The following is a 27022-nucleotide window of genomic DNA, read 5'->3' on the forward strand; positions in this document are numbered from 1 at the left end:
TGAAAGGCCAAAGTGTGCACAAGACATGAGAATGACTGCAACCTTGAGCAGATTGTAAAGTAAAGCCCATTAAAGTAATTTGACACAATGTGAACTGTATACAAGCTGGGAACTTTCTGGTTTATAGAAACTAAATTGAATGTGTTTTCATGGAAGATAATTAAGTCATTCAGCATGAGTCTCTTACAGCAGCAAAACCTCTGAACTACTAGTGAGTGTTTAATTCACCGAGTTGCCCTCATAACAGAGATGATGAAGCACTGACAGGACGTCTCCAAGGTCAACAAAGAAAGGAGTTTAACCTGGATGTGTAAAAACAAAAAACAAAAAAAAAACGTCAGTCAATAATATAGGAATGAAAATAGTTTTGATTCAGTCTCATTTCACTGGTAGGAATATGCTCAATGTCTTCATTTAGAATGACAACAAACATATGAAACCAGATAGAGACAATGTGTTATTTCTAGACCAACATCTGTCAGCTTTTGCCCAGGGAATATAAATTCAACCAAAACATACTCAACAGGAAAGCGACATAAAAATATAGTCACTCAGTTCCCTCATTTTCCTCATCTTAGAAAAAGTACTTCTAGACCAGTGTTGTTGTCTTTTTTTTTTGTTTTCTATTTCTCTGCTCTGTTCTTCTGATCCCAAGTGGTTCACAGGTAAAACTGACTGGATCTGCTGAATGTCTCTTCCTGTTAAAAGGGTTTGTTTTTGTCTAACGCTGCCACATGCTTGTTCAGACTAAGGGATTTCATTTAGAGTCTAAACTAATGAGGTGGCGTAGCATTACAAATCAAGTTGGTATGTGTGTAACTGAACACAGACATCCGTATATTGGACAGCATTGGTTTGATTTACTGTAAACTTTTAAGACAGTTGATAATATTTGTTTTGTTGTGTCTTTACAGCTGTTGTGAGTCGATACTATGAAATACATTGATTTCCAAATTAAAGCAGAAACATAAAAATATAATAAGAATAATTAAACAAAATCACATACAATAATAATAGAAAACTTTACAACCAATTGCGTGAGAAGAATACTAATCATTATGGAAGAAATCTTGGGAACAAAATGTGCTTCTATAGTTTGAGTCCTTCTAAACTGTAGGTCAAAAATGCTAATTAGCCTGCAGGGAGGAAGCCTGAGGGAGGCAGCGGGGCAGTGGAGAGGTGTGGGAGTGAAAGAACGAGGTGAGGGTGGGCAGAGGGTTTTGAGATATATGAAATGAACTTCTGTCAAAGTGCAATAAAACTTCCCTATGAATCATACCCCCACTGGAATGTGGCACGGGGAGTTTGAGCAAATGCATGCAAATCCAGTCCGACTGAAAGAGAAATTGACACACATAAAAGATACACACGTTCCCTTCATTTGCATGAGTGTGAGTTGCAGTCCTATTCATGGCATCGGCACAGCGGTGCGACTCGATGATCCCTTTCACGATACCGTTTTGTTGCAGTTCCGGGGCTTGTGAGATTCAAATCAGGGCAGACTATAGAAAAGAGTGACAAATTGACCACCGCTCACAGGGTTATGGGTCCACTTCAGAAGCTAAGTTTCTGGCTTTGAGAGACTGGTCCTTAAGCCCACTCTGGCTCCCCCATGTCTTCTGTCTGCTCCATCTTGGAAGAATCACATACAGAGCTCCTCTCCTCTTCTTGTCAATTTTGTCTTCTCATTTTCTATTTCCCTCTCGCTTTGCAGTCGGCACCCACACACAGCTTCACCGTGTAACCATAACTAAATATAAATCATCCATTCTTTTTACGCTTTCACTCCGATATGTCTGCCACCCTTTCTCATTTCTTCTCTTCATATAGACCCCACTCTTCCCCTCCTCCCCAAAACTCACTTTGCCTTATTTTCTGTCTGTCATATTTTCCCGTTTTGGCTCTCCACCTTACATAAACATAGCTCTAATAAATCGTGCACTAGTAATTACATAGAACCCACCGGTAAATTTCACTTCCATTTACATTTAGATTAAAGAATATTTCACTCCCATCAATCTGCGGTACCAGTCCGCGCTGTGCATGGCTATGCCCATGTGTAGACACAACAGTCTGTGGCATTTTTATACTCTTGCCAGTCCGTGTTCGCACAGCCGCGGATCTGAAAACCAGCTCCGGGGTGCCCTCAAATATAAATGAACATAAAGTACATGAGAGAGCACTCTCATGAAGATAAGTTAGACATAAATGGCACACTCTCCTGCCAACAGAGACAAATGCACCAGCTGAGCTGTGCATCTAAACGCTCATGAGCGTGCAGATGCACAATGCACATGTAATAATCAAAAATTAAATGCCTTCTCTGTGTGCAGAAAGTGTCAGATAAATTCGTAAATGATGGGAACATGGAGTCACATATGTTGTACTTACAAACTGAATGTAATGCTTGACTTTAGAACGCTGCAAGTCAATGATTCGATGCAATCTGCTGGGTTTCCTTAGAAACTTTTTAAACCAATTTGAATTATAAACTGAGCAAACTGTACTGTCTGACAACTAGGATCAATTGGAATTTATGTATGATTGAATTGAAAGGATTTTTTTAAAGTGTCTAGGAAATAGTATTTGTTAGGATTTGGAAAATAACTACTGAATACATCAACATGTTTTCCAGGAAATGTTAACTCATGGTAAAGAGAACCAGTAAAAAGTGTTTTTCAATGTGTTTTTTTTTTTTATCTTTTTTTATTTTCTAAATTATCCAACATATAAAAAGAACACAAAGAATTACGTTTTGTTTGAACAAAAAGTGTTGAAAGCCGTGAATTAGAGGAGTTGTCGATAGGGGCTAATTAATGTCTAAATCAGGGGTCAGCAGAAGTCTCACAGTCCAGCCATGTTTGGATGGATCCCTGCTCCAATACACATGAATCAAGTGAATTGTCACTGACCACTGATTCCAAAGCAATTCAGGTGTGTTGGAGTAGGGATGCATCCAAAACGTGTATAAGAAATCTACACATACTGTACATCACCCAAATAACACAATAGATTGGTTTGAACATCACGGCGTAAGGGTGCATGGATGGGAAAGTGCATAAAAAAAATAACTCTAAGAACCATAAAAATTTTAAGACAGCTTACTCGCAAGAATGAGTCAAAATCCCAGCTGATCATCGAGTTTTTAAACACAGGAGACATCTTGAAGTTATCAACAAAGAAGGTCTTTTTGACTCTGTATTAAATATATATATTTTTAAGACTTGCAGTCATCTTTGATCACACAGGGAGTGTTATACTCCTCAGGTAGTGTTTTCACCATAACGGCACAGTGGATTTGGAAGAGAAACTAACTTCTAGGGTTCCTCACCAGCTTACCATTTCGGAAAATAGCAGAATGCATTCAGAGCCAACCTCTTTCACTGTGCATAAAGACAGCTATATGAGCCAAACACCAAAAGTATAATATTTCAAAGAATTATGAGAGAAAGGAGACCCAGAGGCAACGACTGGGGAAAACAGATACCACCAAGATTTTTCCCTTTCCTTTCACGTTTTCTCTCTGTTTTTCCTTGACTCCTGCTTTCCTCTTCTCCTCTCTGTATCGCTGCATCATTTCTAACAGTAATGAGTGCATCAGGAGCAAGGAGGGAGCAAAGGGAGGGGGGCAGTACTTTAGGGAATTAGAGTGTTTAAAATACACACAACGGTTTTCCTCAAGTGGATCATCAGTGCAAATAAACCCCGTCACACCTTTTCCTCTTGGAAACACACGCGCGCACACACACACGCAGGATACCCAGTAGGTATTAAACCAGCATGTAACACGGCTTCATACTGTGTGTTCTCAAATCCCTGACAGTTTAACAGCATCATTATCAAAGGAGCTCATTTTTTCAATCACCATCAAGGAATCTTTGGAGTTGTCTTTTTGCATCACCAGATTGCTCAGGACACAATTTCTGTCCTCACTGGAAAAAAGAAAGTACATTATTATCTAGCAGTGCCTAAGTGTATTAGATATTAAATAAAACATCTGTCGGAAAACAGTTTGTTGGTAATTTCCTGTGTGAAACTGGTTTCCTTTTTCTTCTGAGGGGAAAGTGTTTTTTTCTTCTTCTTCTTCTTCTTTTCCTGTTCTCTAAAGAACCCGATGAGAAGAAGAAAAAAAAAAAGAAGTTTGTTTTCCATCCAACAGACATCTGACACAGTGAAAACGTATCTGCAGGCATTCACATTAAGGTGCTGTTTTGCTTTCATCTGTGAAGGGGGTGAGTCCATGGCTGCAGGAGTAAATTACAGCAACAGCATGATGTTAGAGAGTTTAGAACTACAGAACAGCAGGGCGTCGTGAAACCAATCACTTTATACAATGTAAATAGTACAAATTCTTAGCTTAGTTGAATGAAGGCACTGTTCAGGCCTGAATTTAAGGAATGCTGTTAAAATAAACACTGGCATGTCCTGACACGATCAGTAGGGAATTTTTTGCTTTTGAATAACTCAAAGCTAACCTAAGTATGGAATTGTTTTTCTTTAGCTTTAGCACGATACCCACCAGTTCTGTGAGATAGAGGGCCAACTGAATACATCAGTCTTGGAGTGCTTCTCAAAATATGGAGCTATAACATTTTGCACATCATTTCACCATCCTCAATACTCTAAAGAGAGTTTGTACTTTTTGGGCAGGCAGCAATGAGTAGGTATATATGGTATGCTGTGAGTTTGATATTTGTATTTCTGACAACTGCACAGTATTGTTTTATACAATAAAGAGTTTGGTGTGTCGTGGTAAAAAGAGAGCTGAGCCAAAAGGTGATTTATCGGTCGATCGATGTTCGACCGATGTTCCTATCCTCATCTATGGTCACACATTTTCGGTAGTGACCGAAAAGAAGGAGATTTTGGATACAAGCAGGTGAAATAGGTTTCCTTCAAAGGGTGCCTGAGCTCTCCTTTATAGATAGGGTGGGAAGTTTTGTCATCTCGGAGGGACTCAAAGTAGAGCCGCTGCTTCCCCACATCGAGAGGAGCCAGTTGAAATGGCTCAGGCATCTTGTCAAGATGGCTCCTGGCCTGGACACCTCCCTCATGTTCCAGTCATGTCCAACCAGGAGGAGATCCAGAGGAAGACCCAGGACACTCTGGAGGGACTATGTTTCTCGACTGGCATTGGTATTGTTTCTCTTCAGCTGGGAAAGATGAAAAGCTGAAAGAGTATAGATTTATCTCTGAACATAGATGGAACTGAACAGAGGACAATCCTGCAGAAATAGTGAGACAGTGGCAAAGGTTCACCTTTCAGTAGGGCTTTCAGTCTCAGATGAAAGTAAAAATGTGTGGATGTCCCAGTCAAAGTCCAGAAAATCTGTGGCAAGATCAGACCTGACAATTTTAACCTGCTTTTGGAAAAAGACGATGATCTGGCTGTTAAACAGCTAATGGAGACCCACCCCAAAAGACCTGCATCTGTAATTACAGCAAAAGCTTATTGTACAATATCGACACTGGGGGCTTCAATAGAAATAAGTGGCAACTTTTTAAAATCCATATTTAAAAAAAACTATATAGAAAACTATCAAGCATATGGAGCATCAACAGTTGCAAGAACTTTATGATTGCATGTAAAACAAAAAGTGATTAATCTGATCAGATCACCTCCTTCCCTTGTTTCTTGGTCATTTCTGATGTTCACATAACCAGTGAAGTTACTACTGGCTATTTTCTCGTCTTGTTTCCGTTTTTATTTTTCCTGCTGATAATTTTATTATTATTTCTGCTATATAGTTATTCTCTCAGTCTCAAATACGTTAAATGTTCTAACTGCACAATGCCACGGAGCAGCTTAAAAAATATTTGACTCTAAAATTTTAGAAGGCATTCATATTCAGAAGTGTAATTCACCATTCAAATCCATTTAAAAAGATATTAAAGTAAATCCCCTGAGGTTTAAAAACTATTTTTGTAGAACAATTTTCTGAGAGCTCTTGCAAACCAAGAAGTCTAGGAAAGTTTTTCTCCAGCATTTTCCCCCCGACCTTTCCTAGAGGATCCCCAGCTGTGCTCAGGCCAGCTGGAAAAAAATGATCCCTCCAGTCCTGGGTTGATCTGGGCCCTTTGCAGCTGATTTGAGTCTGCATATGGGAAGGCATTCATAACCTGCTTCACTTCAGATGCAAGAACATTACATGTGTTTGGTATTAACAAAGAGGGGAGGGGGCGGGGGGGGCCGAGGGGGGGGGGGAGGGGGTTAATGAATTAAATTATTTCTACTTGTCAGGAAAAATACAGAAAATATATTTTTTTCATCTTCTGTGTCAACATCAGCATCCAACAAACTCATGACAACGCATGAAATGTGTCAAATAAAAGCTGCAGGTGTCAATTCTTCACAGACCCTGTTTTCGACCCTGTTTAAATAGGACTATGAAAACATGTGCATTTCCCTCCTGAATGTTTCAGTAGACGCGTGCTAATCACTCAACAACATATGTCCACATTCCCCCCTACACTGTACAAACATCTCTGCCGATCTGTAAGAGGGAGATACGATGCTAGCAACGGTCCTGTGCATGGTGAATACGGTGGACTGATGCGCTCATGACTCAGTTTCTGCACTGCATTAAGAAGTGTAAATACCACAAGGAACAAACCTCTCATGTAGGAGGACATCCAGATTAAAAACAGCACGGCCACATGCTTTCTCGTCATAGCAGATCAAAAACAAAGATGCAAGGCAGCTTTGAATGCTGTTGCTCTGAGGCTTATTTATGTAATGATACAGCCCACAATCCGGGGTAGTGAGAGGTGGCAGAATCTGGGCCCTTAAGGGCCAGATAATAAATTGTCAAAGACTTGAAAGACAGCTGAGTAAGGGGCTAGATAAAGAGAAGACAACGGTTTGACCGAGAGAGGAGCATTACTGAAAATAAAAGTTTGCCACAGAGCTATAAGGATAGGTCGCTATTTTAAAGCGTATCAGATGCAAAACAGTAAAACAGATTAAAAGAATGAAAGTTCAGCTTTGGTTGCGGAAGAACGGCAGAACTTTTCTGTTTTTGCTCTCCCTCCGGGTGGCCCATTTTCACAAACTCTCCGACTGAATTGATAGCTGTGCTAAATCTGTTGAAAGTTGGAGGATGAGTAGCCTCTCAGAGTCTGACATTTTTGTTAAGATGTATTGCATCTCCCCAGCAAGTGACAAGTGGCTCAACCTTAAATAACTTCCTGGATCTGATAATAAATTACGAGTGATGCTAACCAGAAGTAACTCGCAAAAGCATCCATACGACTTGATATTTTTCATATTTTGTTATGTTAGAACCGTAAACTTCAATGTATTTTATTGGAACTTTATATGCCAGACCAACACTAAGCAGAGCATAATAACAAAGAAAATGAAAAAGGCACAAATCTAAAATGTTTGCTCACTAATGCTCAAGAAAAGCATTATGCACTAATCTCCATATTTAACCATGAGAATAGCTTTGTTCAAAAATGAGAAAAAAGAAAATGAAGTGCTTATACTTCTGCAAGGTCCCTGGATTTTGTCCAGGATGGTCAGCCTGTTAATGAAAAGAAAAAAGGAAGAGAGGGGAAAAAAAAGAAAGCGATGGACTTTTTTTTTTATTTTTTACCTACTTTACTGCTGGAACACGGAGCTGTCCGTTACAGTGAGCAGAAAATGAACTTCAGTCTTGGGCTGAAATTGCAGGGTGTGACACGCAGAACGGTTTCAGAACCACGTTGGGGTGAACAGCGCCATGCATCTCCGTCTCCGAGACAGCCTGACAGACTCAGCTGCAGCTGGTTCCGAGCTGCTCTTTGACACAGCCCGCTCGAGAAAAAAAAAAAAAAAAAGACCCTTTTATCATCACTAAGGCTGCAGCAAAGCGAACCCTGCCTCCACCCCCTCCTCAGTTTGGGGATGTAGCCCAAATAGTGTGACGCGTTTGCTTTGATTGAGGGCATCAAACTCCGATAAGGGGGGGAAAGAATGCCACACAGTAAGATGATGTCGGCGAGAAAAGTTTCTTTGTGCGCGAGCAATGGTAAGCAATGGGGGGGCGGTGAAAACATATGCTGGTGGAAGAAATTGGCGTGTGCAAGGAGGTGTGTTTGAGAGTTACTCAAGCACAACGTGGAGCCGAGTGATCCCCCTCTATCCCAGACCCACGCTTCAACTGGGGCTGTATATTATACAGCAGAAAGGAATCGGGTCCAGAGCAGCACACACACACACACACACACACACACACACACACACACTGGCTGGAGAGAGAGAAAGAGAGAAACAGAGAGAGAGATGGTGAGAAGGAGTGTGTGCGTGTGTGTTTTGGAGAAAGAATGAACCACTTCAACCTGCCTGCGCGGGAGCCCGATAATAACTACCAGGCTGTTCCTCTGGATGGATTTACCGACCCCTCCCGCCGCGCACCGCAGATTTTCGTTCACAAGACACCTGATTGTGAAGCCAATCAATACAGAGGGGAATTAGACAAGTAGGCTCTGAGATTTATTTATTTATTTATTTATTTTCCAGCGTTCGTCGCTTTTCGGTGTGCGTGGAATTTAAGAATGCGCACCTGCGGAGAGTCTCTGCTTCCCTTGTTTTCTCTCCTCACTGAGAAGTCCGATTTGCGAGCTGTCGCAGCTATAGGGTACACTTTACTGGACTGGACAGTGGAGTGGGCATGAGGAGGCGAGAGGAGGGTTGAAGAGGAGAGAGAGAGAGAGTGTGTGTGTGTGTGTGTGTATGTGTGTGCCTGGATGAATCCATCTCTTTCCTCTGGCACTCCACAGGCGCTCACCCATTTATTCCAGCCTGACCGACGGACAGCATGCCAAACGCAGACTCCAGCGGAAGAGTTTGGTAAGTAAAGACAACCTAGTTTTTTATTTTCTTTTTTTTTTTCTTCATCTATTCCGTTTATGCCCCTCTTCTTCGAGGAGTAGAGGCATCTATCCCACAGAACGCTGTCATGCCCCACGTTTTTCCACTTCTCGTCAGAAAACTGGAGTGAGACGTTCACACCTGCAGCACCCCCGGGCAGGACCGGGCATCGTCCGCATCTCAAATCGGTGGAGGAGGAACCGACTCCCACTCGTTTAATGGGCCCCAAGCCTCGAGATTCCCCCGGGATGGCGTGTAGTGCGTGTTACTACCTGGTTATCAGCTCCACTCACCTGAGCAATGGACACTTTCGGCGAGTCAAGGGTGTCTTCAGAGGCCCACTCTGTCCAACTGGAAGCAGTGACTCACCGGTAGGAGAGCATGCTTTGTGGGGGGGGAAATGTGCATGTTTTATTGTCTTGTTTGTGGGGAAACTTTTTTTTTCACTACTAGGGCATGTAAAGTACTCTAAAGTAAGTAAGTGAGACCATCCTCTGACTTTTCTTAAATTGGAGGGCTGAAAGATGGAAGTTTCATGGTAAGCTAAAGTCGGGTTTCTAACATGCATTGAGGGGGGAAACATGGAAAGGTAAATGTTCTTCTGACTTTGTGCCCTGTCCCGTTATCTAAAGGTGCTGTCTATACATCCTTACAAGTTCTTTATTTCAGAACTTGTAAGTTCAATTCAATACAATTTCGCCTCAATTTAAAAATATATCCAGAACTCAGACCATAGAAGAGCTTCAGTTACATCTAGTTACATATTAAGTTTGCACTTTTGTTTCTTCGTTGCTTCTTCCAGCTATTTTTATTTTTCATAAGCACTTTCCTATTTTTGAAATTGGGCTGGTCATTAAAAGAAAAGATTTATGTATTAAAAGAAAAGATTTATGTATTATTATTTTTATTATTATTATTATTATTATTATTATAGAATTCAACCCAAAGTTTCTTTGTCATAAACAAAACTGTTTATCCAAGTTTTGCCTGAATAGTTGGATTTTGATTGTTGGCTGAAACCCAGTAACCTTTTTGAGATATACAATGAGAAAGCACTGAAGTTGCATTGTAGCACAGAAATTATGGATTGAAAACCATATGCATAACTTATTTATCCTAGTTATTCTACAAGTTAAGTCAAATTTATTAAGTCAGTTCAGGTTACTTTTTGTCACTCGCATTGTTCTTAAATACGAAAAATAATGGGGTTTTACAGAGACTGCTGTAAAAAATAGACTTCATACAGCAAAGTTTGCTAAGAAACCAAAAAAAGATGAAGAAAAAGTATGTAATTTTGATATAAAAAAAAAAAAAGTTGTAGGAACCCCACAAGGGTGTCCTCATAAGAAACTCCTAGTTACCTGAAGGTAGGAGAGATAAAAATAAGAATAAAAAGCTCATCAGACTGAGTAACACTCTAATACAGCTGCAGGGTAAATGAGAATATTTTTTTGAGAACAGTGATAATTTCTTTTCCCGAGCAATAAAACTGCGTTTTTTTTCTCCCTCCCTTTGGGTGGAAGACAGAAGACTGGAATATTCTTATTTCAAAAAGAGGAAAAATTGTGTAGTCAAGCATGAAGTCATTGTCCGCTACAGTCCTTTTCCTCTCCTTTGGGAATTAAATGAGTCAAATCACATTACTTCTGTGAGGAGGAAATGAGTTGAGCAGACAAAAATAGGCCTAATTACCTCTAGTCTATTGTTTTGGTCTGCATTGTTTGTCGAGTGTGTGCAAGAAAGAAACTCTTTTTGTGTCGATGGGGACTATTAGCCACCAAACTTGACTGTGTCCAGCGTGCACATCTGTGGTCTGTGGTGTAAATCTGGAGGAGTAAAGCCCAAAAGAAGGAAACCCCCCCACCCCCAAAAATAGCAAGATATTTTGAACCGTGTATATTTAGGTGAGTTGTGTGTTTGCGTGAATCTGCTGGGTACGTCACAAGCAGAACCAGGAGCTTCTCGGAGGGTCCTGGGTAATCACACATTATTCATGAGCTCTTAATGTGAGATGAGACAAACTGGCACAGCTGATGACAAGTTTGATGAGAAAGGAGGAAAGAAGCAGCTGGTATGTGTGTAACTGCGCGTGTGCACGAGTCTGTGCGTGAACACTCGAGTTATTACCAGACTGTCATGTTCTGCCCGCATTGACTGTGTGATGGGAATGAGGCGCAGTCAGACTGACGGAGAGACACGCCAATAAGTCACATTCACAACCATCCCGGCAAACTTTAGCACACTCTCTCAAACACACACGAGGAAACGATATCTAGTTAGACCATCGGTGCATATCAAGTCTTTAGATGCACACTGCACAGTGCATATCTCACTTTCTGCAAATTAGGGCCCGTGCTTGAATTTCATCATTCCTATCACCTGTCTCAGGGCTCCTTCATCTACTGGAAAAACATCAAAAGCTTTTTTTTCTTTTTTTTTTCTTTTTTTTGGCTGCTCCTGCAACAGTGTCTCCTCTCTGCCTAATTTATCAGAGAAAGTCAAATTTCTAAACACTTGTGGCTCAGTGGCACATCTAAATTTAGAGGAGGATGCAAAGTTTTCAAACAGTTTGCTAATTCCCAGGTTTATGGAAAAGTTGTTTGAAGCTTCTCGGTGCATCTCTGAGATGAGGATTCCCTTAAAATGTGCCACAGTTTTCGTCAAATCTGTGCTCCGTTGCAGCAAAACAGCAAGGTTTACATTTACAAGGCCTATTGCATTCAATTTCTGAAAGTGCCACTATACCATTATGTCCAACACTGTATAAAGAGTAGACATTAAATATTGTATCAGTTAACAAAGCCTTCCTCTTTCGAGGGGATTATGATGCTTCCTCTTTCGAGGGTTGTAAACATCAGATATCAAGTTTTGCCACAAGTTCTTTGACTAGACCATTCTAACAGAAAATAGTTCTTTGATAAAGCCATTCTAAAAGTTGCTTTGACTGTACTGCACTGTGTTTAGAGTTGTTTTCCTGCTGGAAGATGAAAGTTTGTTTGTGTTAAGCCTTAAGGTCTTCTGCAATGTTTGCCCAGTATTTAGCTTCATCCATTTCCCCATGAACTCTGACTAGATTTCCTGCTCTTGCTTTCAGTTGCTACTGAAATAAATTAAAGTCAATAGTTCTAACATGACAACATTTGCTAAACTTACAGGAAACTCTCTCAGCTAACCCAGAGAAATATCTTTACTGCTTTTTTTCAATGCACAATTTAAAAACCAAATTGGCCATTAGTTATTCAAAGAGCAATGAGAGTTATTCCAAAGCTCTGACTTTTCAAGAACACATTTTAAAAATATCCCAAAAATGTGTTAAGAAAACTAAATCTTAGCAAAGGCTGGCAAAAGGAGATTTCATATTGACAACCTTTGCTTGTGTTTAACTCAAGTGTGCATAATATTTTCATCATGAAGAGTGTCAATTGTTAGATAGAAAACACAAGACGTAAAAGTGGCAATCAAGCAAAACCATTGATGTGATACTTAAAGGAGCTATGGATCTAAAGATTCTCTGTTCAAGGCCTGACCTTGCTTTGCTTTGCTTTGCTTTGCTTTGCTTTGCTTTGCTTTGCTTTGCTATGCTTTGCTCGACAAAAATGCTGACATCCTGCAAGGGTATTGCAGGCTCAACTGTATTTGACCTTTGAATGAAATTACAAATTTAAGCCATGTCTCATACAAATTGCTCACTCTAAGCTGTATGTTTTTCAGGTGTTATTTGTTTTAGGAAACATCAAAAGACCTGTCAGAGCTAATGAAGCAAAAATGTAAATATAGGAAGTTTCCCTATTTGTAAAATGCCGGCTCGGTAGGTATGGAAGGTCAAAAGGTAGAAGAAAAAAAAAGATGCTTTCAGATTTATCTGTATTAGCATAGACAAGGTGCGATACAGGAACCTGTCAACATGATGAACAGTCTGTGCTTGTGGTCGAGCAGTCGAAAAGTGACCTCTTGTTTTAGGTGAAGTGAGGAGGAGTGATTTTAATGCATCTTTTCACGGCGGTAAAACGTGCTGAGTAGTGTCTTTTTTACCGCCGTGGCTCCAATTCTGGAAAATGCTGCAACAGACAGTTGCTCTCTGATTTGTTGAAGTACAAAACATCTCACTGCTGGGATTTATCAAGGATAACTTCTTGTGTTTTTGATAAGATATTGCAGAATGAAAAAAAAAAACAATACAATACTGGACACTAATAAGTGCTGAACATCAGCCATTTTCCGACTCCAGGACATATTCTCTTGTGTATGTTAAAAGTGCTCTGTATGTTATTTAGCTAGCCTTCCTGGAGTGTGCTCTTTTGTGTCAAGGGCAAGTTTTTTTTTTTTTGCTCATGACTGCTTTATCACCACTAATTAGTAATTATTCTAGGTTTGTGCAACGTGTCTAAATTTTGGATTCTGTATGTATATTATCACCTAATCACCGCTAGCGAGTCATTCTTCAAACTCTCATTAACACTTTAAAGGATTTCTTTGTTCTTGGCGTCGGCATTAATGGACGACAGGAGGCGATAGTAGAGAAAAAGGTGTTGGAAAAGGGAATTGTTTCAGGTCCAATGGATTGCTAATTTCAGACAGATCCAACCTGATACGCAGCCAGCCATTTCCTGTCACTATTCTCTCTTTGGACCCTTTCTTCCGAGACAAAACCCACTTTTTCTCGCTAAAAATGGGAACAATTACCAGCAGTAAATGGTTTAGAATATTGAACATTTCTTCATACATCAAAGCTCTCTGCAATTGTCGCACATAATTGTTGCATTCAGTTCAAATCAGTGTTGGTGGAAACTAAGTCAATTGCTTCTTCACAGACAGTTGAACTCTGCTGCCAGTTGAACTCATAACTTTCAATGTTTTGTTGTCACAAGTCACCAGTCATGTTTACATCAAGAATTGTGAAGTGAAAGCAGCACAGAAGGTCTTGGCCACCAGAATGGACAAAGGTGCACCATGTTTCATAGCAGATAAAATATGGTGGAGGAATTGAATTCTAAGCTAATATTTTGAATTTGTTTAAAATTTTTAAATAGTCAGCAATTTATTGAATATTTAATTAATTTTAATGTAATGAGCATTTTTTTTTTTACTTTTCTTATATTAGTCTATGCCCTTTGGTGGCATAAATGGAGAAATGCATTTGGCTAAAATCCACAGATGTGTGTGTTTCAGTGTGTATTAGAAGTGTTGAAAGGCGTGCAAATATAATGATTTTTCCCATTCACCTTTCTGTTCTTCTCTGACTTCATTTTTAAACACTTGACAGCTGAAAAGGTCTAACTTTTGAGTATTCTTCACTCAGTTAAAGCGTCAGCTCTGAAAAGTGTTGTCTGCATGACCTTAGATATTATTACTGATTAGATTTGATGAAGTGGGCCATCAAGGATAAGCACACTTTTCTGTCCTAAAGATGAATCAATGCCTCCAAGTCGGTGATGTGAAGATTTTCTGCCATATCCAAGTTGAGAGCTCGCTGCCTCAAGGAGAGCTATTATAGTGGCGCTCAGAAAAGAGATGTATTTATATAACCCAATCAAAGTGGTTTGGGCAACTTATAAGGATATTTTTGCGACATCCCCAGGCAGATGGACGAGGCTTTAGGGTAGATCAAGGACTTAACGACTCAAGATGGACTTGGGAATGCCCAGGAGTCCCTCTGGAAAAATAGTACCGTATTTTCCGCGCTATAAGGCGCACCGGATTATAAGGCGCACCTTCACTGAATGGCCTACTTCAAAACTTTTTTCATATATAAGGCGCACCGCATTATAAGACGCACAGAATAGACGCTACAGTTTGGGTTGCCACCCGTCCCGTATTGAACCGATACTGGACATAATTTGTTCCGTTCTCTACAAATGTGGATATGTAATAATAAAGAAATGGTCCCCGAGTACTTTATATAGTAGTCTGCCCCAGTCATTGTTTCACTCACGGTGTTGATGTTGCGATATTGTGCCCAACTGCTTTCTGGGTAACACAGACCAACCGACACGCTGCCGCCGCAGTCTCTGTCTCTCCTCCCCTGCCCCCCTCGGCTTTAAATGTAAAAGAGTTGGTCCCTTGGTAACCCTAGTCGAAGCACCCCGGATGAATATCTAAAGCCACTTTGTTGACATAAACAATGTCAACAAAACAGTCCGACTCCGGCCGGCGAGGAGAGCCTTCTGCGACTGGGCCAGGACGTGGCCGGACGATGGTCACCCTTCTCCGTTCGTGCACAGCATGTTCGTGGAGAACGTGGTGCTAAATGATCTGCAGACGACCTGATTCTAGACGGTCGGTAGGTAGATAGGTCAGTCAAACTTTATTAACAAACCAGCGTTCTGACAACTATCCCAGCATGCACCGCGCGCTTCTTCTTCGACAGGCGAAAATGAAGTCGGCGGCTGCTTACCGTAGTTGCTAGACCTGTTGTGGCTCAGTATTGGTCCATATATAAGGCACACCAGATTATAAGGCGCACTGTCGGCTTTTGAGGAAATTGAAGGTTTTTAGGTTCGCCTTATAGTGCAGAAAATACGGTAGTTGTCCCATATAAAATAGTTCTGTTTGAGGGAATGGGTCAAAATACCAGCAAACTATTAGAAACTGTGTGGAAGGACACCCAAAACAATACTTATAAAATGTTTAGATAAACATATTAAGCATGTTTATTTAAAGGTCTCTTCAATTTCCCCCTCTCATTTTTGTGGATTTACGCAAACAATTCATTCTTCTATCTGACCTAAAACTGGAAAGGTCAGATTTAAGTTTAGAAAGTGGGGGCGGGGGGTGGAATTGTGTCTGTTTTCAGTGTAGTCAAAGGCTATGTGTAATTAGACAGTTTTATTTTGAATTAGTTTCCGTTTAATGGCAGAAATCAGTAATCAAATCTAGCCATCGAGGTCTAATTTTTAAATTTGGTGTAACCGAAAACAATGCCAATAGAAGGGCATTCAAATAATACTTTTGCTAGAGATCAACATGATTTATGAATCAACATATCTTTTAGAAGTAACTGTTTGTAATCACCAAAGTGTCTTAAAGTAGTTTAAAGTCTTCTCCAGAAACTTAAATGAGATGTTTAGGTTGGCGTGACACTTCTACCTGGACTACGGCTTGTCATTTCGACAATAAGCTTAGACATAAACAAAGTGATCGCAGCTTTTACATGCTACAGTCATATTCTTATTTTAAACACACTATGTGCTCCCACTAGGCATTTTGTAGTCAAAAGACTAAATTGGTGTATTTCTTTGAGAGCTAGCTGGTCAAATAATAGCCACATAGTTTAATGGATGCTTTTCTGCATACGAAACCCTAAAAAACCATGTCATTTTTTTCAGTCAAATGAAGACCAGATTCCCTATTAGCATGCCTTGTGTCCACCCTGCCACCGCAGACCTGTTTGATGTACATTTTAGTACAACTGCTTGAAGAGGAGGATTTCAATTCATAATGTCATACAGTGTCAAAGCGAGTGGAAATGGGCTTGTGTGTGTACGTGTGTGTTTCTCCCTTTGCATTTCTCTGTTGTGCTCTTATTGGCTCCAAAGGGAGCTAAGCAATGTTTATGTAAATAAGGCTTCATTTGAACATATGCCCTAAACAATTACCTTGAAAAAAACTATTCAGCAGCAAAAGAGACTACAATGTTCAGAGTGAGTCATGTTGTAAGCTACAAATATCAGGCCACTTATGAAGGAGCAGAAACAAGCAGAGCCAACTAGAGGGCCATTTGGCATGGCAGTCTGAGCATCTAATTGCCACTCTTAATTAAAATCATAATTATGAGTGATTGAGGATCAGTATCAAAAAGCTCTCAGCAGAAAACCTGGACATTCATTAAATCTTCCTCCTGTTAGCGACAAAGTGAAAAAGTCTTGACTTTAAAGGTAGAAAATGTTTAAACCATAAAAGCCCAGAGACAGCTGCTAAATAATGAGTAGTTACTATTTCACAGTCAACACCTGTAATGCCGCACCACCTCACATTTATAAAGGCTAATGGCAATGCACTTACATGCTCACCAACTTGGCCAGAGGGTCCTGGAGGAACAGATTGAGAGAGCGCAGGTAAGTGCTACTGAATGCTAAAGTCCTGTGTGACTGCGCCGTTCCTGCTGACCGCTGCAAAGTGCTCCTGCTGATCGCGGCTAATGTCCTCCATCACCGCACACACTCAGCGCTTTGGAGATGGCATGTAAGCAAGTGTGTGTTGGGGAGAAAGGTGGATAATTTGGACAGATGGGTGAGAGGGGATGATGAGAGGGGGGAGGGAATGGAGGGGGGGAGACAGTTGGCATCAGTATTAAAACCCTCTCAAGCTTTTATTGGCATTTCATTTAACTAATGAATTAATTAGTGCCTCATAGCATAATAACCTCTGCTTGATAAGTGAACTGGTTCCCCCATAGGAGAGGCGCTGTCTGTGATCTGTTGCTCTAGTTGTTTTCCCTTTGCTTACTTCTTGTCAGCTTTTTTTTTTCTCGCTTTGCCTTCTATTTTAGTACATTTTCACTCTGGTTACAAAGTTTTCTAACCGTTTGTTTGTGCTTCGTTATATAACTTTTGAAAAAAAAAAGTTGCTGTTTGAGGTGATGTAACCTGCAAGTCTCTCAGCAACAACACAGGGTGCCCTGAGGCAGATGCTAGGTGTGCAAACATCCTAAACATCATCCATATATAGTTGTATTTTTGAATCTAGATTGTTTAAAGATGGTGGTTGATCTGTATAAGGTTTCCTGATAAACAAATCCATATTTATTTTTGTAAAACAATGCTCACCTCTAAGCATACTGATATACTAAAAGGGAAAAGTATAATTTGTCTAGCAAATCAATCTGAGCGTGTTTCTCTTTTAGAGACAAACGAGAAATGACTACTCGTCCCCTTGTTCATAAAAAGCCAGTATTTATATCATACTTAGAAACAGTGCTCATTGATACATTCAACATTTTGGATCTTAATTTAATTTTTGGCCAGAGGGGAGGACGCACCTAGAAACGTCAATCTACAGAAAATTACAAAAAAAAATAACATCCTCCAAACATTTCCGATCAAATCTGGTCTAAATGTAGCAAAAATTCACAACTGGAAGACAGACAACTGCTGGATTTATCAGCAGAGGACAGAGTAGAGGGAGGTCTGTCTGAGAACAAACCGAAGATCGGCTGCACCTGCGGCTTGAGGTGTGTTCCTCTAGTAACAGACCTGGTATCGTTTACTTATATCAAAGTGATGGAGGGGCTGCCTGACCCAGAATGGAGCGACAGATTTAGGCTGGATGTTTTCCCCTCTCTCTCACCGAGCTTTTTATGGAGCAGCTTTATGAACAGAGTCAAATGTTGCGTTAGTCACAGTGTAGCTGATACAACCTGGGGGACACACACACAAGGGTATACTTAATAATTGCAAGGGCAATTATGCATAAAATAACAATAATAATAATAAAAAGGTTGATGTAGCATTAATATTAGGCTACATTTTTATTCCCAAACAGGCCTATTTTGGAGGAAAAAAAATGTTCCCCACAATGATGGGAGATATTAGATCTGACTTTTTGTATTGTACTGTCTGTGGTATAATGCACATGTGATACTTTCTGGAACTTACATTTACTTTCCTTTTTCTTTTTTTTACTCTTAGTTGTACTTTTTCTATAGTTTCTGTTATTTGGATTTTAAAAAATCCCTCTGGGAATCAATAACGTAATTTTGATCTAATTTGATAGTTCTGAGTTCCTCAATCTCCTGTGGGCCCTGGACAACTGACCCTGCTGGCTCCCTTGTCTATTTTCCAGGGCTACTCTGACAAATTCAGCAATACGATGCACTTTAGTTCTTCTAAGGTATAACATATCTTGATAAATACGTTCACTGTTGTTTGTCCTGCAACTTAAAGCAAGATCAGAAAACTCTTGTTCTTGTGGATTGTATGCAGGCCCAAAGTCTTAATTTGACATAGCTTTAAATTAATCCCATATTTCCTAAAAGTGCTTCGTTGAGAATGTTGTCAAACTCATGTTGTGATTCATATATACTCTGTTTGGCCCTCCCAAATAATTTGCATCGGGCATCAGGAGATGAGCATAGTTGGGAAGATCTTCATATAAAGCTACTCTATTACATTTTTTGAAATGTTCAGAAATTGTAGCATAGATGAAGATATTTTAATCGTTATTGCAATATTTGTGCCAGAACTTGTTCTTACAACATAAAAATGTTAATAATTATAAAAAGCTTAGTTTATGAAATACTTTTAATTATGTTAAATAATTACCTTTTCAACTTTTAATTGATTATTTTAAACTATGACAACACAAGCAGACAAACCACCTCTGTCATACCCCCCCTGCAAATAGTAAACAGAAAGCAGATGGCAATCTGTGGTGAACCCCCTAATCGGAGAAATGAAAACATATCTCTCTTCATTTTTTTCCAAGGTTACCAGTGCATTTCAGGCGATCATTTTAAAGTGTCATTGTTAACCTTGTGAGATCAAGCACCCCAGTATCTTTTTGACTTGTTGGAAATTCACACTTCTGTGGGTCTGTGGTCATCTAACCAGAGAATATAAGCAGTTTCTCAGACCAGGGGAATTTGTTCTGTCAAAGGAGCCTTTCTCCAACAGTGGAGTTAATTTCTCTCTCTTTTTAACACTCTCAGTCTTTATTTCTTTACAAAGAAGAAGCATACCTTTTTAATCAGATATGCAGAGCTTTTATACAATTGATTTTCTTAATGTCTTCTCTACAGTCTCACGTCTTTGATGTTATCTTGATGCATTTTATTATTTTTACTCTACATCACTTGTGTTGTGTGTTTTATATCAGAGAAACCTGCTATAGTTTAAAAAAAAAAGTTACCCATTTAGGCTGATGCACATCTGTGTATATCCAGCTATGATCATCCACTTCATTTGTTATTATCTGTCAAAGCACAGAGTATTTCTTGCATGAATTTCTTACCCACTGCAGACTCTACTGTGCACACTGTTCAAACTGAATATTCTTAATTTAGTTATCCTTTTGCAGATTGAGGTTGTAATATGCAATGCATTACCAGGGAGTTTCTTACTCAAGAACGTAATCTAAAAATATTGATGCAAGCCTAATCAAAGCATTTTTTGCCTGTAAATAATGAGAAATGTGGCTTTATGAATAAAAAATAGTGGTCACCTGTTTTATTTTTGCATGTGCACAGCATATTCCCAGGGAAGCACTCTAATAGTCAGTTTTATTGATCACTCTGGGGGAAAAAAAAACTTGCAGTAGTTGCTATTCTGGTATCCTGCAAACATTACGTATTCACGGTCGCTAACGTTATAGCTAATTTATCAATTTACCCCTTGTAAAAATGCTTATAACATACATAGCTGTCAATTTTTATAGTTCAAACTCCCAATATAATTTCATATGCATTAAGCGGGAACCAACTCAGCTGACATGTACGAGCTTCCTTAGTTCTGCTCTTAGGGGACACAACCAATCAGTGTCAAGTAAAATAAAAGTCGCTTCTTCAAATAATTTGGAGTCAGAGAACATTGAACTGCAAATAGTCGGGGTTACACTCTATTTAAAAGAGCTTATGATGAAAAGATTCTCAGGATCTATGGAAGCAAAACAGGCCCACAACCAGTGGCGGAGCTAGAGGGGGGGCCAGGGGGCCAGTGCCCCCCAGTCATCTGATTGGCCCCCCAGTGGCCCCCCAGATGATGGACATGTCACGACACCAAGTCATTCCTGCACAGTAGGTAGCACTATGTACCACAATGGGTTGTGACTGTTGTGACTGTTGTGACTGCTCAAAAGCAGCAGGGGGCGATATGCACCATTTGTTTATTGTGATACACCATTTGGACACAGCGCAGTTGACCCAACAGAAGAAGAAGAGAAGGAGAACCGCGAAGAGGGGATAGAGAAATATTGTACAGCTAAGAGGAATACCGTCGATTTGACTCCAAAATTGATAATCTGACTTCAAAGGTAAGTTTTACAATGGTTTACTACAACTAATAAGAACACCCTAGAAACCATTTTGTGCTCAGCCAGGAAATAGTTTCTGGTAGTTGAGTTACTACAAGAAGTTGCGAGCATCAAGCTAACAATGCTACAGCTATAGACAGATGTAGACGCCGCCTTAGTGAGCGAATCGGTCAGTTGCTACTATACGTCACGTCTGCCAGTCAGACTCGTAATGCACGCAGAAGGAAAAAGTATTGTAAAGATATTGACGTGTTTACCACTCACGTCTGCCTGAACAATGTCAGCGAGGATAAATACGGGAAGTAAAACTAAAAGTATCCATCGTGGTGCACCGTGTTATCAGACAGAATGGATCACGACAGGAACGTTTCCTGATTATATGACCTGCCAAAATGCTCTGGTCTGTAAAGCTCTTCCTCTCTATCAGCGATTTCTTATTAGCTGTTGCATTAAAAAACCATACAGAATGAAAAATGTTAGCTAAACTAGGAAAATAACAATCAGAGTAGTTACTTCTGGCCAATATAATTACATGGGGAAATATTTATTGGCTCAAAAGCTGACTTCTGGCCACAGTCAAAAATTCTGCTCATGAAATTGTGTTAGGTTCTTTCTTTCTTAGCTGTAAAAGGTAATGCTAATGGAGTCATCTTGTACTATAAGATCATTTTCTAACAATTTTCTATGAACGCTGCTCATATGGAATAATAAACTGCCACACTTTGTCAGAGGTTCAGTTTCCTCTAGGAAAGGGCATGAACTTGGGACAATTTAATCTGTTACTCCTTTTGCTTAATTATGTTTTCCATAGAATTTTAAATTTATTTAAATTCTTGTGTGTTTAACTTTGTCATTTTCTTTGACGTTTTCTTTTATCTTATCGCTGATGTTTAGCACTTTATTTCAGCTCTGGCTGCTATTAAAGCGCTTTATAAATAAAGTTGATAATGATTATGAACAAAAACAGGTCAGTCGGTCCAGTAGCTGAGAAGTTTTGAATGCTCAACATACGGCCACAGTCTGTTTGCCCTGACCCTACACATTTAAAGTGGGATCTATTAACACTGTAATAGGAAATTATACTTGGCATAACGTGACTGGCTTATTTTTTTTCCTGGGGTCAGTTGAGAATGAAAAGACAGGGAGGCAGGATAGACAGCTACTTTATAAAAAGAGGCAAATCAGGCACAAATCAAACAGCGTTCAGCTCTGACATCAGCAGTCCTGGTAGCTCATGTCCTGAGACCAGTCACGAGAGGGAAAGTCAGGCAAACACCAATCCACCGTCACCAGGTCAGAGTATCTTCAGAAACAGTCAAATTACTACTCCGTTTTAGGTTATTTTTACTTGCTGGCTCTTGCTAATGTGTTTCTTTAATTGTTGGTTCAATTATGTTAATGTACTGTTTTTACAACGTAGTTCCATCAAAGGAGGAGTCTGAAAACACAGAGAGCTCCGTGCCTGACCAGGATGATGAGCCAGAAGGGGCAGTTGCAGGAGATACTACTGATCTCTTCTCAGCAGTGTCCAGCACTCCTTTTGCTTTTCCAGAAGGACCCAGTGGTAATTTTACTTACACCAACACCTGCTTAGTAGCTGCACAATTTACATGACATAATGGTCATGTAAATTGTGTTTACATGCCCATTGTGTTTGTGTTCCAGATATTTCAAGGTCAAAAGAACAGGGCCCTGTTCAGCCAAGTTTGACAAACTTCCCCAGAACTCAGCATGGAACAAGAAAGAGAACTTTTCACTGCTTCTGGTACAAAGACTATTCTTGGTTAGAATATTCTGTTAGTAAAGACTCCTCCTATTGCTTTGCCTGTAGGCATTTTTCTTTGCCTAATGCACCAGACAGTGTTTTTGCCTCGCATTCCGGCTTCAGTAATTGGAAAAAGGCGTTGTCCAAGGAGTCTGGATTTAAGCTTCACTCAAAGTTAGAGCACCATGTAAATGCAATGTATGCATGGAGTCAATATAAAAGGGCTAATGAGGAAAATACAACCATGCTAAATTCTATAAACGCAAACCGGAAAAAAGTGGTGGAAGAAAATCGTTATTATATTAAAACAATAGCCGATGTTGTTCTTTTGACTGCAACACAAAACATCGCTCAAAGGGGTCATCAAGAGTCTGAGGACTCTAAAAATAAGGGAAACTTTTTGGCCATATTGGATGAAATAGCAAAGCATGACAAGTTAATTGAAAAAAAGCTTAGAGGATGTTCCAATGCAAAATACACAAGTCCTCAAATCCAAAATGAAATTCTTCAGGGCTTAGCAGAGATGGTACAGACTGAAATTATAAAAGAAGTGAAGGAATGTGAAGTGTTCAGTGTTATTGCAGATGAAACAAAAGACTTGCAAAAAAGGAACAAATGTCTGTGGTTGTACGATATTATTACAATGGTGTCATCCACGAAAGCTTCCTATGTTTCCAGGCAGCTGAAAGCCTTAATGCAGCAGGTCTTAGTGAAATGATCATTAACTGTCTTGAGAAACATGGTCTGGACTACAAAAATAACCTAGTGGGACAGGGTTATGACGGCGCATCTGTCATGAGTGGGAAGCATTCTGGTGTATCTGCCAGAATTCAGAGCAATGCCAGATTTGCATTTTATGTTCATTGTAACGCACATTGCTTGAATTTAGTCCTTGTTGACGCTACCAAAGCAGTCCCTGAGGTCGTTGACTTTTTTGCACTTCTACAGCAGCTTTATAACTTTGTGTCTGGCTCTTATGTTCATCTGAGGTGGCTTGATGTACAGAAAGAGTTGTATCCAGCAGAACAACCCAGGGAGCTCCAGGCACTTTCAGATACGAGGTGGGCTTGCAGGTACAAGGCATGCCGTACCATGAGAGACAGACTTCCAGCAGTTCTGAGATTGTTGCAGGATATTGCATTTGAAAGAAACGGCGAAAGATCAGTGGAGGCGAGGGGTCTGCTTCTTCAAATAGATATCCAATTTTTAGGTCTTTTGGTTACCTTTTGTAAAGTCCTTGGTGATGCCAAATGTCTTTCTAACATGCTTCAGTCCAGCACTCTTGACCTAGCAAGAGCTGTAGATCTAGTAGGTGCTATTGGAGACACTTTCCAGGACTACAGAAATGAAAAGTACTTTGATGAACTATGGAAAGAGGTTGAGGAGCTTGCTGAAAGGAGCAAAATCAGTGTAAAAATTGACAGAAGATATCCAAGATTAAGTTCAAAATTTCTTGACTCACTTGTAATGAGCACTATAGGACAGAGAAAATGTGATGATGAGGGCTTCCCCAGATCACTCTTTAATCAGGTGCTTGACTGTCTCATAGTGGAGTTAAAGAGACGTTTTTCACAGAAAAATTGTGAGATCATGCAAGGAGTGCAGTCTCTAAACCCCAAAAGTACAACTTTCTTGAATGAGGAGCCTCTGATTGCTTTTGGACAGATCTTTGAGTCAGATTTAGATGACCTGAAACATGAGGTGCACCAAGCAAAGCGTTTGCTTGATCAGAGAATAAAGAGTGATTTAGACACACCTTCTACTTTGCTTGATTTTACTGTGTTTCTTGAACGTTATAAAGAGGTTTTACATGAATTATTCAGACTTTGCAAGATTGCAGTAGTTAGTCCAGTTAGTACTGCTTCTTGTGAGAGAAGCTTTTCTGCTTTAAAATTGATTAAAAGTAACCTAAGGACAACAATGGCTGATGACAGGCTAAGTCACATTGGAACACTTAGCATAGAGTCAAGGAGGGCACGGGGCCTCAACATGGATGACTTTGTAACATATTTTGCTTCATCTCACAACAACCAACATTTTACTTTTATGAGTGCATGAAGTAGTCTTGTGTTTCTCATCATGATTTAGGTCTTCAGCGACTGGTACTTGTACCAAAGATAGTTTAAGAGTCAGTACATTTGGTCATAGCTGCAGCAAGTTTGAAAATAAAATGCACATGTAGCATCTATTAAGTTTCCATATCATACAACCTTCTTTTTTGAGATATTGTAATTGTGAACTGTGTGACACTGTATTCTCATTGTAAGTCTTGTCACAATGTTGTAATTTAGAGATTAATGTCCACTTATGCTTTGTGTGGCATGCATTGCTAATAAACTGCAAATTACATGAGCAAATCTAATTTCATCAGTCTTTATTTATATATAGTATGTGAATGAAAGTACTCTTACTGTTTTGTCATTGTCATAGTCAGTGGACCCCTTACAGATGGTCTTGGCCCCCCTTTGGCCCCCCCAGAAATAAAAGTCTAGCTCCGCCACTGGCTCCGCCGAACCCCTGAGACCGACTCACCGAACCCCTGGGGTTCGATAGAACCCAGGTTAAGATCCACTGGTCTAGTGTTTATCTTTTTCTCTAGAATACTCCAGAGATTTTCTGTAGGCTTTGGTTGGGCCATTTGGCTGACTAATTATGCACATAGCTATTAAAGTCATTCCACTGGCTCCCTGTAGCTCAGAGAATAGACTTTAAAATACTGTTGTTGGCTTTTAAATCACTAAACGGCTTAGCAACAAAATGCATTAAAGATCTGCTGCTGTTGTACCGACATTTCAGACCAATCGGGTCTTCTGGTTCTGGTCTGCTTTGCACCAGAACCAGAACCAAACATGAAGATGCAGCATTCACATTCTATGCACCACAAATCTGGAATATACTTTCAGAAAACTGCAGAAACTGAGTATCTTTAAATCTGCCTGTTTCTTTAAACAGCCCAAGTGCTTAAAACAACCACCCGCTGTTTTTTTGGTAACAAGTTTGTTTTTTAGTGTCTGTAAAAAGAGCCGTTTCAAAAACCTCCAGAATGTAGCATCACAAATCAACCGTTACTTAGCAACCCCAGAGAAACCCAGCCTGTTACCTAGCAACCCAAGCTGACTTTAATGTCAGCTTGGGTTGATTTCCATTTGTTTGGAAATGAGATTTCCAAACAAATCTCATTGTTTGGAAAAGATGAGTGTTTTGTTGTTGACTTGCCATTCAGAAACCACTCTTGTTGGCTGTGCAGGAGGCTCCACTTTTGCTTTTCAAAGATGTACGGTTGTGTAATTGTTCATCATTTTCATGTGCGAGTGTAAACTTTGAGACGGGGGGGGGCGTGGCCAGTTCTTCTTATTTGGATTTAAAGTGACAAACTCCCTGAAACAGCTCAAAACAGGCAGAACTGACCAGACTAAAATCATTATCTGTGAATAATTTTGTGTAAAAAATTTAATGAATATATTTGTTATTGACCACAGATCTATCCTGACCTGTTCAAGAAAGCATAATAGGTCACTTTAAAACTCGTTGTTATACTGTAAAATGTAAATACATTGCCATTACATTGCAATTAGATTCTACCTTTGGAAAAAAAGAAGGTAATATCACCACAGAGCCTCTTACAAACGTGGAAAATGACTGGAAACTGTCTCCTGTATCTGTGTGTGTGTGTGTGTGCGTGCGTGCGTGTGCGTGCGTGCGTGCGTGTGTGTGTGTGTGTCCTGTCTGTCTTTCTGTGTTGACCTGTCCAGGGTGACCCCGCCTCTCGCCCGGAACATTAGCTGGAGATGGGCACCAGCAACCCTCCCGACCCCATTAAGGGACAAGGGTGTAAGAAAATGGATGGATGGATTACAATTACTAATTATTCACATGTTGTATTCAATAATTTACACATGAACATGAAAGGTACAACACAACATGTCAAAGAACATTACTAATAAATTGGAAATACTTAAACTACCCACTTGTTCAATGGAACTTGGTTGAACAAGCTCATCACCTGCTTGACCATCAGTTGTTTCTGATGAAAAGTTTTCTGTATTAAGCTATTTGTGGGAGGAAAACATACAAAACCACATAAAAAAAGCATGAAGACTGTTGATGGAGTCTTCAGTGGAGAGTCAAAACTTGTGCAGGTCACTTGGAAGAGAGCGTCAGGAATAAATAATTCTGTTTTCCTCTACCTCTCTCAGCTCTTTGCATGCTCGTACATACGTGGTGGTTTTCACACGCCCATGTGCTCGAAGCTAAGGTTGAACGAAATGACACGCTGGGAACGCCGTCTTTAGGCCGTAGCTTAGACAGCGGCCAACAAAAGAAATTAGAAACTATTGTTAGGTTCCTCATCAAAAAATAATTGATGAGAAAAACACTGTTGAGCAGATTTAATGGGAAACCAGGTGATTGTGTTTTGCACATTGTAAAGCCTAAATCAG

General features: G+C 39.9%; 1 protein-coding gene and 1 long non-coding RNA gene across 6 annotated transcripts in view; both read left to right on the forward strand.

Moving 5' to 3' along the window:
- Window positions 1-7626: 7626 nt before the first annotated feature.
- The window catches only part of znf804b (zinc finger protein 804B), a 68512-nt gene continuing 49116 nt past the window's right edge, over window positions 7627-27022 (forward strand). Inside the window, exons 1-3 of one of the 5 annotated variants that reach the window (XM_081597201.1) lie at window positions 7627-8012; window positions 8764-8833; window positions 8972-9225. In XM_081597201.1, the coding sequence (XP_081453327.1) occupies window positions 8010-8012; window positions 8764-8833; window positions 8972-9225 (327 nt within the window). In that variant the 5' untranslated portion in view covers window positions 7627-8009. The other 4 variants (XM_081597200.1, XM_008432595.3, XM_017309727.2 and 1 more) reach the window with 4 other exon arrangements.
- Window positions 20543-25047, forward strand: LOC103461620 (uncharacterized). The gene is made up of 2 exons (XR_014083881.1): window positions 20543-22382; window positions 22484-25047. It is a non-coding gene; the product is annotated as an uncharacterized LOC103461620 (long non-coding RNA).

Source organism: Poecilia reticulata, chromosome 16, assembly GCF_904066995.2.
Source record: "Poecilia reticulata chromosome 16, P_reticulata-male-v2, whole genome shotgun sequence".
NCBI classification, from domain to species: domain Eukaryota; kingdom Metazoa; phylum Chordata; class Actinopteri; order Cyprinodontiformes; family Poeciliidae; genus Poecilia; species Poecilia reticulata.